Genomic DNA, 20,238 nt, shown 5'->3' on the forward strand with positions numbered 1-20,238 from the left:
AACAAATGAAACTCTCTAGCCCTTATGGCTGTGGAGAAAAGCTTGAAAACATGAACTCTAAAGGTTCAAAAGTCAGAAGACACAAATAGACACCAACATGTATTTTCTAAAATTTCATGATTTTGGGAGGCACAGTTCATAATTTTTGAATGCTTGGAGAGGGCAATACTGCAGCATTTGATGTTCAGCACATTCGATACTGATTCCTTGGAGGCTTTTGCCATCTACCCAAGAGGATATGTTGAATTGGCCACCTGTAGCCTCACTTCCACCCACCCACCCCTCCAACACATTCTTTTATGCGATGTAATTTTTTGTGGCATCACCGCCCGTGCTCTCCGCGTGGGCTGAATTTGGACTCCAGTGGCCTTGCACACACGGCTGAAGCCTTTGGCTCCCGGAGGTGCAGATCTGCCTGGATCTACTTTCAAAGGCAACACATACATGACAAGTCTTTCTGTGAAATTTGTACCCAGATCAGCTACAGTGTGGCCCAGAGTCCTCAGGAGAAGGCAGCTGCACAGTCTCACTCCGCCTGGCTTTGTCACGGTAGACTGTGGATGCTGGATGGCTGACCTATCCAGCTGAGAATAAATCAATCAAGCCCTTCCAAGTAGAGTGATGTGCCTCAGCTATGCACACAGGTGAGCTGCCGGGGAAGGGTACAGTGTTGTGGTTGCCACCCGCTGGGGCGTGTGCCCAGAGCCAGTGCACTGGGTCATCCAGTGACTATTTCACAGCAGCATGAAGCCACTTAGATGTTGAGTTGGCCGCTCAGGCAACGATTAGCCACTCAGAGAAACCTTGTAGTTCTGAGATTGAACACACTTAACCAGTTACCACCTTCCTTCAATTCTCCAGGGAGAGAAAACCTTCCAGACAGAGGCCTCAGACCCAGCACAGCAATCCCTGGTTGAAAGAGCTCTGCTTCTAATTGCCTTTTTTTAAACCTGCTCTGTTTGCCTCCGAGCTTCCTGCACACAAGCAGTGTGTTCGTATAGAGGCAGACACAAGCAAATTAGCCTGGAAGCACAGAGGCCTTGTGCTGCATTCCCTGCCCCGGTCATGCTATTTATTCCTGTGGGTTCATGTGCAAATTAATTCTGTACACTGCTCCCTTAAACTGGGCTAATTACACCAACCCTCTCGACAATTCTCAGCAACCGAAAGGGGTTCTAGCTTGTGTGTCGGGATGGGTGGGTACAATATAAAATAAATATGCTCTAGGTAGGAGAAGGGAGTGGATCTCTGCCAAGATGGCTTTGGCATTCAGAAGGTTCATTGGTGGGTTTTAATGAAGAAAGGAAGCATGGGCTAGTGGTTAAAGCAGAGGACCGAGTCAGGAGATGTGGGGTGCTGTTTCATGTTGTGTATCTGATCTGAGATTGTACTGCTTGGACTGTGAGTCTTCCAGCAAGGGAGAGACCCTGCTGCAAGACAAATGGACCACAAAGCAGGCAGAAAGCAAAATAAATACTGAGGGACTGTTGTAAGACGAGGAGAGAGAAACTTTAATGAACAACTTAACATTGGGGGGGGGAGGGGGAGCAGCCCAACTATATAGCACGCAGCTCGCTTCTGTTGGGAAGACATTTTTTTTTCCTGTATATGTGTGGGTGGGGGAGTGAATTAAATCACTGTCGGGGGCGTGGGAGACAGAGCAGGGTTTATCGTCTAGAAGAAGCTCCTTACTTACACATACACACAATATTTCCTGGTACTGTGGATCATCCTCTTTCCCTTTTGAATTCAATGCAGTTGTAAGATGATAACTTACAATCATACCATTTATATAACACCTTTAACCCAGGTGGATGCTAAAGCGCTTTATGATCTTTACCTCTGGACAATGTACCTGTCAGACACCAGGATATTGGCCTTCATGCCTAGGGGTTGGAGCAGGAGTCAGACCTATTGTTCGGAGCTCAGGGTCAGAAGTCATGATTTAGAGCAGAGGGCCAGAGCCAGGTAACTTGGAGTAAGGCGATGGCAAGGCTGGCCCAAGGCTGAGCTGAGTCTAAGATCTGCTATTCCCTACAGACAGCACAGCGATAAGAAAAAATCCACCCCCCAAGCAACATAGCTATACCAGCCTAACCCTCAGTGTAGACAGTGCTACGTTAGTGTCCCATTGACATAACTACTGCCCTTCGGGGAGGTGGATTAACTCTGCCTAGAGGAGAGCTCTCTGTCAGCGTAGAGTGTCTTCACTAAAGCGCTGATGCACTGTTGTAAGCATAGATCAGCCCTCAGGGCAGGAACAAGCAAGAGCTACCCCAGCCATGAGTGAATGCTTTGAGCAGCCAGCCAATTGCTGCTGCTGGTGCCTGGCTTAAGAGCTGGTCTGCAGACTCTTCCCACCCATCAGGGAGCCCACTACAGGCCAGCTGTGCTCCTTACGTTGCCTGGAGACTGTGCCATAGGCCCAGACCCCTGACATAAGAATCACTTTGCACTTTGCTCAGTCGTAATACAGAGCCTCTGGCTGCACCTACCCATTTCCAGTCACAGTTCCTGGTAATGGTGCTGACAACATTGTCCCTTCTACTGGCAGCGGAGGGGAGGACAGTACAATTCCTCCCGGAGCTCACAGGCGCTTGTGGGGTGCATTCTTGCTGCACCATCCCCTAGGATAATGTAGGGTGCTGCCATCTGGGCTTGGGCAGATTTGCTGCCTGGAGGGATGGACAGGATACAACACAAGGACAGGGTCCAGGGTCTACCTCCTCACTGCCTCTTCTCACCCTTTGGAGGGTGGGTGGTGTTCCTGGGAGTGCAAGTGATTGTGTTTGTCAACTGCATGGGGTGTACAAGGGGGGAGATTTATTGTGCCCCCTGCACACCTTCTGTGACCGGGGTTCTAGTGGGGAGCCAGCTGTGGTCACTCAATTAGGGTGAACTGCAAAGAATGGGGCAGACAATCCCCATAAAGCTGGTGGATATTCCAATTCTTAGATTTATCAAGCCAACATAAACACAGCTTCTTTATTACCTTACTGGTTACTCAGAAGTCCAAACAACACAGTTCCCTTAAAGCGATCCAGCCTCAGGCCTCCATCCAGGTACCCACGTCAAATATGATGAAAATCTCTGTACATTTTATCTCATCATATAAAAGAACAGGTTCTACCAATCCCAAAGGACACCTTTCAGGTTAATGGATGGTTCAGATCTTACCCAAATACACACTACAGCCAATTCTTAGTAACTAAAATCTAAAGGTTTATTTATAAAAAGAAAGGAGAGAGTTAAAATTGGTTAAAGGAATCAATTACACACAGTAATGGCAAAGTTCTTGGTTCAGGCTTGTAGCAGTGATGGAATAAACTGCTGGCTTAAGTCCAGTCTCTGGAGTACATCCACAGCTGGGATGGGTCGTTCAGTCCATTGTTCAGAGCTTCAGTTTGTATTAAAGTTCCTCCAGAGGTAAGAAGCAGGATTGAAGACCAAATGGAGAAGATGCAACTGCCTTTTATAGTCTCTTGCCATGTGGCCTGTGCTTCCTTTGTTCCAAACACAAGCTGCCCAGCACATGGCTTGGAAGCCTTAGAGTTCTCCTGCATGCCTTGCTGAGTCACAAGGTGTATCTGCCTTCTCTCAGTGGGTCAGTTGTATAGTTGATGGTCCTTAATGGGCCATCAAGCAGACTAGGCAGTGCTGATGCCAAACTTTCCAGGGGTGTCACCCAGAAGCATAGCACAAGTTTGAAATACAGAGACACATATCTATAACTCATAATACAAAGGTGATGCAAACATATAAACAAGACTATCATATCTGGCAAATTGTGACATTTCTGCAGATACCTTACATGGCATATCTGGCTGATTACTTTGTGGGCGTTACCCCAGCAGCAAACATTTGAAATCCAGGTATAGAGCCAACACTTACAACTTTAAATACAAAAATGATACATGCATACAGATAGCATAATCTTAACCAGCAAATCACAACCTGTTCATAGACGTCTTACTCGACAACCTTTATACAATGTTTGCTGCAAATATATAACAGTGGTTGCAACAATGATCTATGGGGTCATATTTTAATCAGACAATGTCACACCTTCCTATGCTATTTTATCCAGCTTTTTACCAGACCCACCACCTCAGTATCTGAGCACCATATTCCACACCACTGGAGGGGAAGCAGGGAGATCCCATCTGGGCTATCATTGTTAGCCGTGGTTCTTTTTCCTGCTGGAGTTGGATTCGGATTGTGCACATTGCTCAGTAGCACTACACAGAGAGATTTCAGAAAGAAATGAGAACTGCCTCGTCTACTAAAGCTGCAGGGAGGGAATGATCTCAGTGCTACAATACTCTGTCATATCTCCTTCTCCTAGGAATTGTACCGCTCTTGTTTGAAGCAATTGCTGTATTGTTACTCTGTCAGTGCCACCACTATAATTAAAGTGAAAGGTACAAGTGTCTTTTCTATTAATTTGTTTTCAAAGAGGTATTTCACTTGAAGTATCAGCTCATTCTGCGAGGGAACATTGTAGAAAATTAACTTTGCAGGAAATAGATTGTTTGTATATGTGTAATATACAGGGAGAGCAGGGAGGTGGTGGCTTAAGAAGCCTTTTAAAAAGAGGAATAAAAAAAAGTTTATTTTAGACTGATTATTCAAAATTTAAGGAGAGAAGGTGATAAAGGTAGCACTGCCTATTGGCGACAGTGTGCAGCATCAGCCAGCCAGAGATTTAAACAGGACATGAAATATCAGGCATTGCTGCCCAGCAGCCTCTCTGAATGATCAAGGAGCAGTGCTGATGCGGCCAGGAGAGTTCCTCTGAGAGCCTGGCAGCGTTCTGGACCTCATGAAACCTGTGAAGTTGGGTTTTTTTTAAGTTTTCATTCTCATAAAACTCTTCCCTCTTAATGTACATCTGTGGTTTACAAGGGAACATTAAATAAACAAACAATTTTAACTACCAGCGAGTGAAACCTTGTGCTGTGCCAACAATAAACGTACTTATTTGAAACTAATACTTGCTTTGCTTCCAGAACTAACAGGAAATAAAATAAAAACAGGTAATAGTATCCAGAGCTCATGTTTTGATACATCACAAAACAAACAAAAAACAGTCTTGCCTCTCAAGCATCTTGAGTTTTGATGGAAATCCAGGAGAAACAATTAATGAGTAAGGTCTAAATTTGTCACACTGAGTTTTCCCATCCCTAGGCAAGAGTGGTGGTGGCGGCTGAGATAAAGGAGAGGTAGATCACTGCGGAAGGAAGAACTAAATCTGGGGAAAATGACCAACTGGCCACCATATTTGGGATCGAGAAGAAATATACTCCCAGGTCAGATTGGCAGAGACCCCTGGGCGGTTTGCATCTTCCTCTGCAACATGGGGCAAGGGTTTCACTTGCAGGTTTAAAGTTGATCTGAAGACATTAAGAAATGGAGAATCCGTCAGTTCCTCTGGTAGATTGTTCCAAAGATTGATCAATCACACTTGCTGTTAAAAATGTGTCCCTTATTTGTAATTTGAATTTGGCTGGCTTCAGTTTCCAGCTATTGGTTCTTGCTTTGCCTTTTGCTGATAGATTAAAGAGCCCTTGAGCCCCCAGCATTTTATCCCCCTAAAGGAACTGAATGCCTTTCTGGAAGATATATTTTTTTTAGCCAAACAAAAGTTACGTTTTTGTCAAAACACAAGTTATTGAGCTCAATACTGGGGTAACTGGGGGAAATTTAATGGCCTCTCTCCATACAGGAGGTCAAATGATCCCTTTTGGCTTTAAACTGTATGAATCTGAAAAGCCCAGGGAGAGTGCTGCAGAGCAGATGATTTTAGGAAACTGGTTTCCCTTGTATATTGGCAGCAGGGGTTGGCTGGTTTTGAAACGAGATGCATCTAGACAGGTTTCAGAGTAACAGCCGTGTTAGTCTGTATTCGCAAAAAGAAAAGGAGTACTTGTGGCACCTTAGAGACTAACCAATTTATTTGAGCATGAGCTTTCGTGAGCTACAGCTCACTTCATCGGATGCACATGGTATGCATCCGATGAAGTGAACTGTAGCTCACGAAAGCTCATGCTCAAATAAATTGGTTAGTCTCTAAGGTGCCACAAGTACTCCTTTTCAAGATGCATCTATTCTTCTGTTCTACAGACTGTTTGGACATTTAAGAGCTAGTTGAAGTTTAGCTTTGGCAACCTAGGAAGGAGGCAGTTTGTTTCAGTACAGATTTTATTTCTTTCTGGCACTTGTCATGCGTATTAGACACTCAACTCTGCAGAGCATTTCCGAGGAGCTGTATAAAGGATTGAGACGTTCATACAAGGTTTGATTTAGTGAAAACACTGTTGCAAGTGGATTTCTTGTTTGTTGATGAAAATGATCACATTTGCCTCAGATCTTGGATAAAGGCTGCAGAATAACAGCTGTTGTCCTGCCTTTCCTCTAATTCCACCTCTGGAAATAGCACTTAAACTTGAATGCCAGCTGGCACGGATTGATGTGCTGCCAGATTGGCACTCAGTTCTTTTGGACACAAGTGGCCAGGCTGTTAACTTGCAGGCTTAGTTTTTTATAGCTAGGGACTCAGTCAGTATAATAGCTTGTCCATTCCCAGTAATTTAAAGCAGGCTAAACTGTGCAAAAGTACTCACTGCTTTTGTGCCAGCCTGAGTTGTTTTACAGCTGAGAAGTGAAAACTAAACTTTTTTTCTTTGTTGAACATTTGAGCTCTTATTTTGGGTGGAGACAGGTGGGACATGCTGTCATGTACTTCCATACCAAGTGTATTCATCATAAGATCCTTTAATGCTCTGCCAGGTATGGCTAAAGTTAACTTAAATAAGGTATATTGTGCACAGTGCCACCTAGTGGCCGAACCGTGTAATGCAGTTTAGCATTCCATTTCATTTCCCCCTTTCAGTCCTACATTCCTGTCTTTGAAGGTTAGTACAAAGCAGTATGAAAGTGCCGTACTGGTTTTCTAATTACATGACCACGTGCATAACAACTTGGTCATCTGGCTGATCTTTAGTTGTCATGACTGGCTTTGATCAGTGTGGAATCTTTGAGTTATCTTCTTGTTCTGCTCTGTTGATTGTTCTTTCTGAAGGACAAACTGCAGATGCTGACAGATTCTGTTGAACTCTCCACAGTTGGTCTTGATTAAATGTGATCGGAGCACTGCATTTCTTTTGTTCATGATAGCTGAAGTTGTCCATCCTTTTTCTCCATCTGATTGGACCATTGGAACTCTTGTGCAAGATTTTTATCTGTTACCCCAATAACCAGCCTGTCTCTGATGTTTTCATTTTTTGCATTCCCTAAATCAGTTTTCAGCCAATGTATGCATAGGTCTTATAAAACGTTCAACATTTTCTCCTGGTCCTTGAATTCTCTGGTGAAAAAATGCTGTCATAAACCACATTTCTCTGAGGTATAAAGTATGCATCAGATATAGCCAGAACCCTTTCATAGTCATCTTTGTGACTGTCTCCAGTAAAGTCATAGAGTTTAAAAATATGCTGTGCTTGTTTCCCCATAGCATAAATTAAAGATACCTGCATATCTCCAGTTTATTTGTGGAGCTTGGTAGCAATGTGAAATCTTGCAACATATTGTTTGCAGTCTGTCCATTCTGAAGGTTTGTCAATGCTGAAGTTCTCTGAGGCATTGAAGAGTGGCATGTCGATGAGATACTGCCTTCTATGTTATAGAAGCCTACGGAAGAGCTCCTAAGAAGGAAGTCAGCACAGGAAGCAGCCTGGAGTGAAGAATGAAGCTGCTGTTTATGGTGGGAGTTGATAGCACTTCATAGTTTAAGACCTTAGGGATGGGACCCATGTGAGAGGTTGGGCATTGGCTCCTCTGTGCCTCAATGGTGCCACCTTGAGGTAGAATTCTGAGACCCCTGCAACCAGATGGTGGAGGAATGTTTATGGCCCCTGAGAGAAAGAGGCAAATGCTAGCTACAACTGAGGAGAAAAGACACAGGGCTGTGGCCCAGAAAGGACTAAGGACTTGGTTGTGCCCTGCAGCAAGTAGTGAAGGTTTGGGCTGGTAGTGTTTTCCTTAAGAGTCTTATTTACCCTGCCGGGGGAGGGCTTTTGAGTTTGAAGAAAAGGGAAAGGAGGCAGGTGTCAGATTTCCTGGCTAGTCTTAACCTGCTTTAGTCACAGCCTGTTGTTTTGGTAACCATCAGTACACCAAGCCCTGCAGGATGTCATTTTGTACTGACAGGTTTCAGAGTAACAGCCGTGTTAGTCTGTATTCGCAAAAAGAAAAGGAGGACTTGTGGCACCTTAGAGACTAACCAATTATTGGTTAGTCTCTAAGGTGCCACAAGTACTCCTTTTCATATTGTACTGAGAATCAGATATACACACAACTAAGAGAGAGAGAGAGAGAGAAGTGCTGATGAGTATTGTTCCCAAAAGGGAATTTCATGTTGGAAGGTCAGGGAGTCTTGAGTCCAGCAAGTGAAATGTACTGCAGTTTGAGGGAGCACCTTTGCCTATAGGAGAAAAGCCCAGTCCCTTGGGAGGAAGATGACAGTCTTAAGAATAGAATAATTGACCAGTGGATATTAGTTCTGGCCTGTTTGGCTGGAACAGTTATGCACACAATAAAAAGGCTAAGCTTCTATCAAGTAATTTTTTTGCAACAAACAGTTCACCTAACTCTGCTTGCAACCTTCCCAGTTAATTAAAGGCCACAGCATCTCGGAACTATACTGCAAAGAGCACTGTAAACTACAGGAGAGTCTGATATGTTTCCATGGGGATGACCTCTCCTCTGCCTCTCTCTTTCACCTTCTATTTTTCTTCCCTCTTTATTCGTTCAAATCAAGTACAACCATGGCCCCTTCAGAGGTTGTTCTGAGAGATAAGTCAAGTCAAATGCATGTTATGAAGGGGAGTATTAACTTCACCTCAGCTGGAATCAGAAACCAAACCCAGGAACTTTGCCTCAGAGGAAACCATGATAATTACAAAGTAACTCATTTTTAAACGGTAATAATTACAAAGTACCACACTCCTGGGTACTGGCAGCCTGAGGGCATCGTTGCAGGTGGGGCACGGTACTGAAACTAGCATTAGCTACGCACGTGTTCATCCATTAAAGTGCCATTCTACTGTGGAAATAGGACTGCATGGTTCCATGCTGGGGGTGTCTCGTGGATTCTGTATCATATGTGGTCCATTTGTAAGTCAGGAGGTGTCTTACGTTTGGTATGCTTTCCCCAGCTCTCCCTGCCTTCTTCTCCCATCCCAGGAAGAAATAGTTTCTGTCCCTCTGAGCAAGGAAAGGGGGTTTCCACTTCCATTTTCTTTTTAAGAATCAGGCTAAAAATAAACTTTAGGAAGCAGATCTTTAGCTGCTATAAATCCAGTTAGCTCCATTGACAGCTGGGGGTCTGGCCCTATTTCTGTGTATTGGTACAGGCTAAATTTTATTGTTTTTATAGAGGCTAGAGACCCTAAGATCAGGCCCAGATTGTGCTAGGTGCTGTACATACACAGTCTGTGCCCCGTGGAGCTTACGATCTCTGTAGACAAGACTGACAAACTCTACACTTTGTAGTCCATGTCTACACTACCAAGTTTGTTGACCAAAGTAATGTTGACATCCAAAAGTCTACGTCATAAAAAGCGGAATTTCATGTTCACACTTGCTCCCTCTGTCGGCAGATCACATCCACATTGGGGGCACCATCATCGACAGCATGAGCAATGCACTACAGGCAGTGATGAGTTGCCAAAATCTTAATAACTGGTTCCCTCCTCACCCCATGAGGGGGTCGTGGCCCGCTCCCGCCCCCTGCGACCTCTGCTCCATCCACCCCCCTTCCCTGTCCCCTGACTGCCCCCAGAACTGGGCAGGAGGGTCTTGTGGGCCACTATAGTGGGTGCCCACCCTGCCCCACCCCTAAGAGCCAGAGGGACCTGCTGGGGGCCGAGGTGGGGAGTCCTGGTGGTGCTTACCTGGGGCAGCTCCCAGGAAGCATCCAGCAGGTCCCTCTGTCTCCTAGGGGTGGGGGAGCGTAGCTGGGGGGGAGCAGGGAGAGCGGCTGCTCCCCCCACTGATCACATCAAAAGTGGCACCTTAAACACAGACTCCGTGGGTGCTCCGGGGCTGGAGCACCCACAGGGAAAATTTGGTGGGTGCAGAGCCCCCACCGGCAGCTCCCCGCCCAGCGCCCGGCCCCAGCTCACCTCCGCTCCACCTCCGCATCTGCCCCTGAACGCGCCGCCCCGCTCTGCTTCTCTGCCCCCGCCCTCCGGTTTCCCGCGAATCAGCTGTTTGTGCGGGAAGCCAGGGGAGGCTGAGAAGCAGGCGGCGGCTTGGCACTCAGGCTCAGGGAGGCGGAGGCGGAGGTGGAGGTGAGCTGGGGCGGAGGGCATGAAGAGGGCCGCCTGCACCGCAGCAGGAAACTGGGGGGGCGCCCAGGGGAACCGCTCCCCGCCCCGGGAAATATGGGGGGGGGCGGAGAAGCAGAGCGGAGCGGAGCGTTCAGGGGAGGAGGCAGAGCGGAGGTGAGGTGAGTTGGGGCCGGGTGGGGAACTGCCGGTGGGGGCTCTGCATCCACCAAATTTTCCCCGTGGGTGCTCCAGCTCCAGGGCACCCATGGAGTCGGCGCCTAAGTCACCACTTTTGGCTGGTTGTTAAATTTAGAAGCCCTTTTAAAACCGGTTGTCCCTCGCGGAACAACCGATTCTAAAAGGGCTTCTAAATTTAACAACCGGCTCCAGCTCACCACTGACTGCGGGTACCTGTCCCACAGTCCAGCTCGACACCGTCTGTGGGAAGGTGGAACAGCTTGAGGCACATCTTGGGACCATGCTAAATGTCCTGTGATGTGTTGCTTTCTGTCCCAGCATTCCATGGGCTTCCAGCTTTCTTTTGCAGCATTTTTGCAACAGCCCTTTTTTGCGGTGCACCCCCGCATCTTTGTGAGAAGGAATGGATCCCACCGTGCTCTCCTATGCTCTGCTAAATGTCATGACGACATCGCGGATGGCAGTGCAGTTAATCGTGAAGTTTCTAACAGAGTGCACTGAATGCATCCAATGAAGTGAGCTGTAGCTCACGAAAGCTTAAGTTCAAATAAATTTGTTAGTCTCTAAGGTGCCACAAGTCCTCCTTTTCTTTCTTCTAACAGAGGAAGACTCACAGGTACCCAGCATTCTGCGTGGTATGGATAGGAGCAACTTTAGATTGCTTTTGGCATTCACAGAGCAGTTGCATAGGGTAGACCATCGCTTTTGGGTTTGGGAAACAAGCACTGAATGGTGGGATCATATCACTATGCAGGTGTGGGATGAAGAGCAGTGGGTACAGAACTTTTGGATGTGGAAAGCCACCTTCCTGGAACTGTGCGTGGTGCTTGCCCCAGACCGGCAGTGCAAGGACAGCAGAATGAGAACTGCCCTCTCAGTAGAGAAGTGTGTGGCAATTGCTGTGTGTAAATTGGCAACTCCAGACTGCTACCGATCGGTCACAAATCAATTTGGAGTGGGGAAGTCGACTGTTGGGGCTTCGTTAATGCAAGTCGGCAGGGCAATAAATCACAATCCTATTACGAAGAACCGTGACTCTGGGAAATGTGCATGAAATAGTGGACGGCTTTGCAGAGATGGGTTTCCCTAACTGTGGAGGGGCGATAGATGGCACACACATTCCAATTTTGGCATCGGACCTTCTTGCGATGGAGTACATTATTAGGAAGGGGTACTTCTCCATGGTGTACCAGGCACTTGTGGATCACTGGGGACGTTTCACTGACATCACCATGGGGTGGTCCAGGAAGGAACATGACGCACGCATCTTCAGGAACACCAGCCTGTGCACAAAGCTGCAAGCGGGGACTTTCTTTCCAAACCAGAAGATTACAATGGGGGATGTTGAAATGCCCATAGTGATCTTGGGAGACCCGGCATACCCCTTACAGCTATGGCTCACGAAACCTTACACGGGACACCTGGACAGCAGTAAGGAGCGGTTCAACCACAGGCTGAGTAGGTGCCAGCTGACAGTTGAATATTCCTTTGGCAGATTAAAGGTGCATTGGCAATACCTTTATGGCAGGTTAGACTTTAATGAGGATAATATTCCCATGGCCATAGCTGTGTGCTGTACATTGCATGTTCTCCATGAAGCTAAGGGAGAAAGGTTTGCTCAGGGATGGAGTGCTGAGGCAGACCGCTTGGCCGCTGATTTTGAGCAGCCTGGGCTATCAGAAGGGCCTAGAGGAGGGCAATTTGAATCAGGGAGGCTTTGAGGTAGCACTTTGACAATCAGCACCAGTAATGTATATCTCTGTCAAAGGTGCTTTAATGTTACAGTTTTCCTAGTAGGCAATGGTGACATTTCAGGCCTTATATTTTAGTAAGGAAATTATTAACGTGCCCACGCATGTATTGGTAGCACCATGCTCACCTGGGAAGATGCTTTGAGATCTCTCGACGCTGAGCTAGCAGGAAATGGAATTTCAAAAATTTCCAGGGCTTCTAAGTGGGAGGGGTGGATGATTGTTTACCTGGCTGCAGGGCAGTAGAGTTCAAACTGCTGGTCACAGTGGTCAGGATGGGCATTGTGGGACACTTCCTGGAGGCCAATTAAAGTGATGAAATCAAGCGTGGTGTCTGCATTGGCACTTTGTCGATAAAAACTTAGAGGAAAAAGACGTAAGTCTCTCATTGGGGTGGATGTATTTTGTCGCCAAAACTGGGCGTTTTTCCCAACAAAACTCGCATTGCAGTGTGTACACATTCACTGTTTGGCCCTCAAAAGGCAGTTTTTGGCATCAAAACTCAGTAGTGTAGACAAGGTCTATGTGGAAGGATGTCTCCTGTTGTTTGTTTCACCTGTTTGAGGTTCCTTTGTCTCCCCTTTCTGCTTGATGGTTCTGTTTACTGCTTAAATGCAAATTAAAGTAAGCACACATTCCTTTGTTTAGGTCAGACCTGTTTGCCAACATCTGTTTGTGTGGGACTGTGGGGTTTGGAGCATGTGTTAATAACACCATATAGGGGACTCTTATAACTTCACATACAATGTTACCACATATATTTTACCTGGGCAATACTGACCAGCAAACTATGAGTTTTCAAATTATACCTTACAAGGCATACTTTGTACAAAGATTATTACAATAGTGTGTAGGCTCTGAATATGGGGGTGTATTCTGTCACAGCTGACTAGCACTTCGGGACAACTGAAGACCACCTCCCCCATAAATCTGTGTCAGGTTTTACTCCAAGACAAGTCCATGCTGGAAGAAGGCTTTTTAGAAGTTTAGGTGCGTACCTGGATATCTCTATAGTGGAGACATGTTCAGTACAGCCAATAAACTCATTGATACTCGTGTATTGAGGCTGGCAGCTTCAATTCAAAAAGCCTAGATGATAAGGCCTTCAGTGCCACTTTGTTCAGAGCTAGTAGCTCATTAGTTAAAAAACTAAGGATAGTTACAGGAGAATATATCTCTCCTGATGAAAGACAGCAGTGTAATTAAAGGACTGGGGTTGATTGCATAAGAAGGCAATTAATAAAAGATACAGTGGCCAAATTCTGCTCCCATTTACAGTGGTGTAATCCACTGAAGTAAACTAAATTACCATAGATTTACACTGATGTAACTGGGATCAGACTCTGGCCCCTAAACATGTGTTGTTTGGCTAAATTATGATGAAAGGGTAAAGAGGAATTTTAAGCCATCTGCAAATAGTTGAAAGGTACAAACAGCAAACTCTAATCTGTTACACAGGTGCAACTCTCACTGAAGTTGCTGACAGGTGGATCTGTGGAAATGAAGGCAGGACTGGGCTTCAAGGGGATAAGGAATTATTAAGGTAATAGTAGGGGTGTGTCTCACTAGGAAAGAAGCAACAAAATTGAGCAATGTAAAATTTTGTCTTGATATATGGAACAACGTCCCAGGCTTGTGGAATAGTCTGTCAAGGGAAGTACTGTAGTAGAAATGCCATAATTTGGTTCATTTTAAAGCTGCTCTGGATAACAGCACATTTTCTAGTATTTTGGTTTTGTGGGGTTTTTTTCTGCTATTTATCAGCATAATTGGGAATGTAAGGAGTCCTTGTGAGATTTCTGGAATTTGCTCTTACAGCTTGGGTTGGAAATGCCACAAGAACAGCCTGTTTTGGAGTTTGGGGGCCTTTTGCTTCTATCCAGGGCCCAAAAGTGCCTGAAACTTTTTAAAAAAAGTGAACTGAAGATTTTGGAACAAAAAAACCAAACCAAAACAGAATGGGTCAAGTTATGATGAAAGGTTCAGGGAGTCCTCTTATCTAGATCAGTCCATCCATCCCTCTTCCCATTAATTGTGTTCCTCTTGTTCCAGAGCAGGATTAATGGAGAAGAACACGTACTGAATGAAAAAGCATTCCAGAAGAGGAACACACAAAGAAGTGTGATTGTCAGTAGCAAATCTACAGTCTTACAATTCTGATCTTGGAGCAGTGCTGCAGTCCCAAGACAGACTTACCGATAAGATGATTATGCTTTGTGGTGATGTCCATTGTACATTAATAATTGCTAAGAGATATCATAGTAGTATGAGGGATTGTTTTCAGTACCTGTTCTAGAGTGTACATTTTGTCCATTTCATAATGGGTTTGGCTTCCTTTAGGGAACAAGTGTACAGTAACCTCTGCCACTGAAATCAATGATGGTGATCATGTTTTTTATTTGTATCACTCCTAAATTGAGTATACCTTTTTAATGGTCAAACAAAGAAAGACAGGTCCCTTCCTTAACAATTAAATCATTGAAACGGTGCATGGTGTAATGCAGCAGTGGTTAATAATCAGCAAAAGGTGCAGGGAAAGATATATGAGGATGGCATTACAACAGTGGGAGGCCAGGGGATGTGTTTATAGTTGTGCATACATCTGGTGCAGATGAAGCAATAGTATCTGTGTTAAATTCCCACCTGGCTGAACATTGAAGTATGGAATGAAAAATAGTAGCATGGTTTCTAATGCCCAGTCTGGTGTGTTCATTTTTCATATTCTCGTTAAACAGACTCCTTGAGCCATATGTCCCATTGTTTAGAAGTGTGAAATTAGCTATTGATCTAGGAAAACAAAATATAAATAAAAAGTTACTTTAGATCTATGATAGGAAAGAGGTAGATAGGCGGGTACCTAGATGGATGGACCCAAAGATCGAGTTGGCACCAATTTGGAGCTTGAAAAATGCTGGACACCGGTTGGGTATTGACGTGATTTTTACCAAATGCTATTTGGCACTGGGCTTACCTGGGAGTGGTGTTCCAAGTCTTCATTTTGCTCAGCAGTGCTTTGTGGATGAGCAAAATAAAGGAGCATTGGGAAGTAGTTAAAGCCCAAATTTTTGGAGGTGAGGTAGCCAGTGGATATGGTACTGGACTGAGGTTCAGGAGACCTGGGTTCTGGTTCTGGTTCTGCCACTGACGTGCTCGATGACCTTGGGCAAGTCTGTGTTTGTTATTTGTATTACTGTAGCCTTACCTAGGAGCCTCAGTCGTGAACAAAGACCCAAAAAGCTTACAATCCAATATAAGACAAGAGACAGCAAACAGATACAGACGGACAGGTAGGGAAGTACAGAAAAACAATGAGACAGTATTGGTCATCGTGATGGGCAGTGGTCTCAGCACATCAACAACCTAACCATTGTCAAGTTTGCTGTAGGCTTCACCACAAAGGAGAGTTTCAAGGGGGGTGTTGAAGGAGGATATTGAGGTAGCTTTGTGGATGTTTATGGGGAGCTTCTCCCATGTGTGGGGGCAACTTGGGAGAAAAGCACAAAGGTGCTTGTTTGAAAATTTAATAGATGGGCGATGGACATGGGTTGAACAGAAGCAGGAGTTGACAGCTTGATAGTGAATAAGAGACGATAAGTAGGGTGCGGATAGGCCATGAAGGGCCTCGAAAGTGAAGCCAAGTAGCTGACATGATCAAGAAGGGGGAGCTTGTGGAAGGAAGCAAAGGAAAGGGTAACATGGTCAAAGCAACAGGCTAGGGAAATGATCATTGCAGCAGCATTCCACTGAATCCACTTGTCAAAGCCAGTAATTGAGATAGGAGATATTGGGAGCCTGGGTGAAAGTTTTGTCTGGTTAGGTTTTAAACTCTTTGGAGCAGGGACTGTCTCTTACTCAATGTTTGTACAGTGCCCCAATCTCAGCCAGGTCCTGGAAGCGCTACCATAATACAAATAACAAACATAATAAAGGTTTCAGAGTAGCAGCCATGTTACTCTGTATTCGCAAAAAGAAAAGGAGTACTTGTGGCACCTTAGAGATTAACAAATTCATTTGAGTATAAGCTTTCATGAGCTACAGCTCACTTCATCAGATGCATCCAATGAAGTGAGCTGTAGCTCACGAAAGCTTATGCTCAGATGAATTTGTTAGTCTCTAAGGTGCCACAAGTACTCCTTTTCTTTTAACCATAATAAAGGTTTTACTGACTGGAAGGTGGTTCGAATTTTGGCATCTGTATTTCACATTCCAAGGGGAGTATTTCAGTGGGATAGATAGATACTGCTTATATTTATATAATTTTCCATTGAGTGACCAAGCTTTCATTTATAGTCATTGCTTTTTTATTCTTGTTCTTTGTAGATGTGCTGTGTCCAAATGTCCACGTGGAAGGAGATCGATTTAAACACACCAATGGAGAGACTGATGAAATCCCAGGTAATCCCAGAGACTTCCCTTCTGCAGTGCCTCTGAGAATTTTAATAACATAATAGTGTAGGTCCTATTGAAATGTTCTGACTTTGTCATGGTTTCCTTGCCTCTTGGCATTTCCTTAATGTAACATATATCCAGTGATATATATTGGAAGCAGCAATGCTGGAAGAGACCTATTAGTTGACTCATTTGCTATGGAGTGAGTATAGTTGATTTAGGGCTAGTGACATTACAGCTTTTCTGGGAGTTCTGGTATGTCTTTTCAGCCAGCTGTGGGACTGATTCTGTCACATGTGAGCGTAATTTGTACCCCTTTTATAGCTTATTTGTGGTGTCATGAACTCCTGTAACTGAAAACTGGCCCATCAGGAGAATTCCTGGAATGTTTCTGTCTGAACCAAGAAGTCTGGTCACAGCTATGGAGGCCACTAGCATGGCCTGATGTTGGGAGGTGATATGGGGAGAAGGGTACAGGATTTGACAGCCCTGGTAGTCGTTGATGCTCATTTCACCTGAGGATTCCTGTTAGAGAGGTGTCAGTTCTGTCTGTGCTATTTTCAGGCTGCTTGTATCCATAATGGTGGGATTTCATCTAGACCTCTGTCAACACAGGGTGACAGCATCCTTCCTGTTCTGTGGACTCCTGTAGAAGGAATTCCCCATTCATCTGTTCTGACATGTATTTTGGATTTGGCAAGGCTCTATTCTGTCACCCGTGCTGGCATTGTCTCTGCAAGTACCCCCACTGATATTAAATTAGACTGTTCACAGTGTAAGCTGCTGCTCATAATGAGCCAGAGGATTAGCACCCATCCCCTATGTAGTATCAGCTGGGTAATCCTTCCCAACACATAGGTGTTGTAAATGGCAGCACATGTCCTCCAGTTTGTATCTGACTGGTACGGTGGGTCACTTGTTTAATAAAACCCACCCTTCCCTTTTATGACTTTTTAGTGTTGAGCATTGAAAAAGTGAAACGTCCTTTTGTCAATCACTTTGGGTCCGTTGGAGTAGTTCCCAGATAAAATGAAGTTAGTTTTCAATGTTAACTTTCATTTTACTCATCTCTCTCTGACTGACAATAAATCAGTATTCCGCATTTCCGCTTCACAGATGACAGATGACTTAGTTCTTCCAGCCGTATTGATAACACAGGACAGTCATTTACTAGGCCAACATTTATCTCTTAAATCTAAAGTTAAAAGGTTGTCAATACTGTATAGTGACTTCACAACCAGATTGTTAAAGTCACGGATTACAGCAACTTCTAGCTTTTTTCTTAATACAAGGTAATTCTTAGAAGTAACTAGATAGCTTTTCATACTCTGAAGCAACAAGGATTCTTTGCTCTTACTGTGATTCAAGGGATGGGACAGTATTGGACTAATAATGTTCCAGCACTGTGCTCGGGGTCACTGTGCTGTTGGAGGCAGATGAGATGTAAGCAGGGTGGATAAAAATCAGTGATTTAAAAAATCAAATATGGTTTTTATTTAAATACATTTTTCCTTTTAAAAAGAAACCTATTTAAAACTAAATTCTGAAATTCTGACACCATAATTTAAGGCCTAAACTTATTATAATGTATTAAAATAATTTAAATTAAGTAAAAAAAACCCATATTCAAGCAGTATATGTTTGCTGCCAAGTTTTAAAGAAAGTCAGATCAGTGAACTGGAGGAAGTCACTGGCTAAGCACCTGGAACCAGAGATTGTTGAAATGCTAAACCAGCTTTTGACAGCAGGGGTCATAGGTGCTGGAACTACTAGGGGTGCTGGGGGTACTGCCGCACCCCTTGGTTTGAAGTGGTTTTCATTATATCCAGGGTTTACAATTTGGTTCAATGGCTCTCAGCAGCCCCACTATAAAAATTGTTCCAGCACCCCTGGCAGCGGTCTCTTCAGTAGGTGCAGACTGAATATTTTCTTTATTTCAGTTTATTCAACTAGTCCAGTGAAATTACTAGTTCATTTGAAGTTGAGAAACAAATTGGAATGGAAAAGGCAGCAAAATTTGTTTTCCTCTTCCAATCTATGAATAAAACTGAATGTGAGAGGAGATCTACTAGTTCTAAAATCGTGAAGGACATGATGACAATAATCAGATCAGTTCACTAACTGCAGGTAATACTTTCTTTGTTTAATTAATAAATAAACGCAGAACATGTTTTGATAAACTTTTTTCACTTTTGTATCCAACACATTTAAGGTAGTTTTATTTAACTAATATAAACAAATTGAAAATGCTTTTTGTGCATTTTAATTGAATTCCAATTTCCATCCAAAGGCAGCTTGACCCAGATCATGACTAAAAAGATAATCATCTTCTAGTAAATAAGAAATACATTTATCATTTTCTGACATAATAAAAAATGTAAAAATTAACAATCTGAATAAATGTATGTTAAACTATATAACTGCTTAAATAATGTGTGTCCTTCTAGTTACCAGAAAGTAACAATTTGTACCTACCAATGAGACTCAACCTTTCTTTAGGAATATAATGAAAAATTACAAATGCAAAACAAGATTAACATCTATTTAAATCAAAGTGTCCTGCTTGTGGATTTAAATCAGTCCACCTGGGACATCAGACGAACCTGGTGTCCATATTGGTCATTAAGGATCCCCTAGCAATTTTTTGCAAGATTAGAATGCAAGCTTTAGTGTCTTGCACAAACATCAATGTGAAAAATGACGTCCTGCCTTCCAAAACTATCCTGGCAGATTCTGCGGCTGTGGTATTCTTTGTTTTCTGTTCTGAACTAGTGTATGGTGTTGCTCTAGGATGCTAAAGAGCTGCTATGTTGTATCCCGTGGGCGGTTGTGTTTCAGTGGGGTACAATGCACCAGATCTCTCACACGTATGAGAGAATGCCAGCTCTAGCATCTCTGCAGAATTCAACTGGGGCAGAATGGCCTAGGGAAAGAGCCTGTTTCTTTGGTAACCAGGGTCCCAAATTGTTTAGGGCCTTGAGGTTAACATTCCATCTGGAAAATTCTTGGGAGCCAGTGGTGATCCTGGGGTAACGTGTGTAAGAAAGCTGCATTCTGAACTAACTTCAGCTTCTGAAGGGTCCCAAAGTGCAGCCCCATACAGAGAGCATTGCAGCAAATCTAACTCTGAGGTGACAAAGGCTCTGTATAACCGTGTTAAAGCGCAACACCTCTGCCTTCCCTTCTGTCTCTGTTTTGTGCATAAGGGGGGTGGGGAGTAATGGAATTAAGGAGGAGGAGAGTGGAAACAAATGTGTGTGGGGAATTTTTTTATCATCTTATTATTACATAGTGCACTCTTAGAAAGGACAACACATACAGCTGTTGCACAGATCACCATCAACGGCAGGCCTGAAAAGTAGATCCATGACAATGCATTATGCAGTGACCTCACCACTTTAATGAATTTAAGTGTCTGTGATCCAATAAATTGAGGGGAAGCAGAGTTTTGTCTGAGCACAGGAACAGCAGGTTGTGAAATCCCAACAGGTGAACCTACCCCCAATGGTGGTGGAGTGGGGAACTTGGAAAATAGATCAGGCCAGTTAAGTTTAAAGGATGATAATTTT

At 44.2% G+C, this 20,238-nt stretch overlaps 1 protein-coding gene across 1 annotated transcript in view; it reads left to right on the forward strand.

Annotated features, from left to right (window-relative positions):
- The window catches only part of LOC140907965 (collagen alpha-1(XXII) chain-like), a 248,566-nt gene that overhangs the window by 79,751 nt on the left and 148,577 nt on the right, over positions 1–20,238 (forward strand). Inside the window, exon 4 of the mRNA XM_073335053.1 lies at positions 16,601–16,675. Coding sequence (XP_073191154.1) covers positions 16,601–16,675 — 75 coding nt within the window. The remainder of the gene's footprint in view (positions 1–16,600; positions 16,676–20,238) is intronic.

The sequence above is a fragment of the Lepidochelys kempii genome, chromosome 2 (genome assembly GCF_965140285.1).
Source record: "Lepidochelys kempii isolate rLepKem1 chromosome 2, rLepKem1.hap1, whole genome shotgun sequence".
Lineage (NCBI taxonomy): Eukaryota > Metazoa > Chordata > Testudines > Cheloniidae > Lepidochelys > Lepidochelys kempii.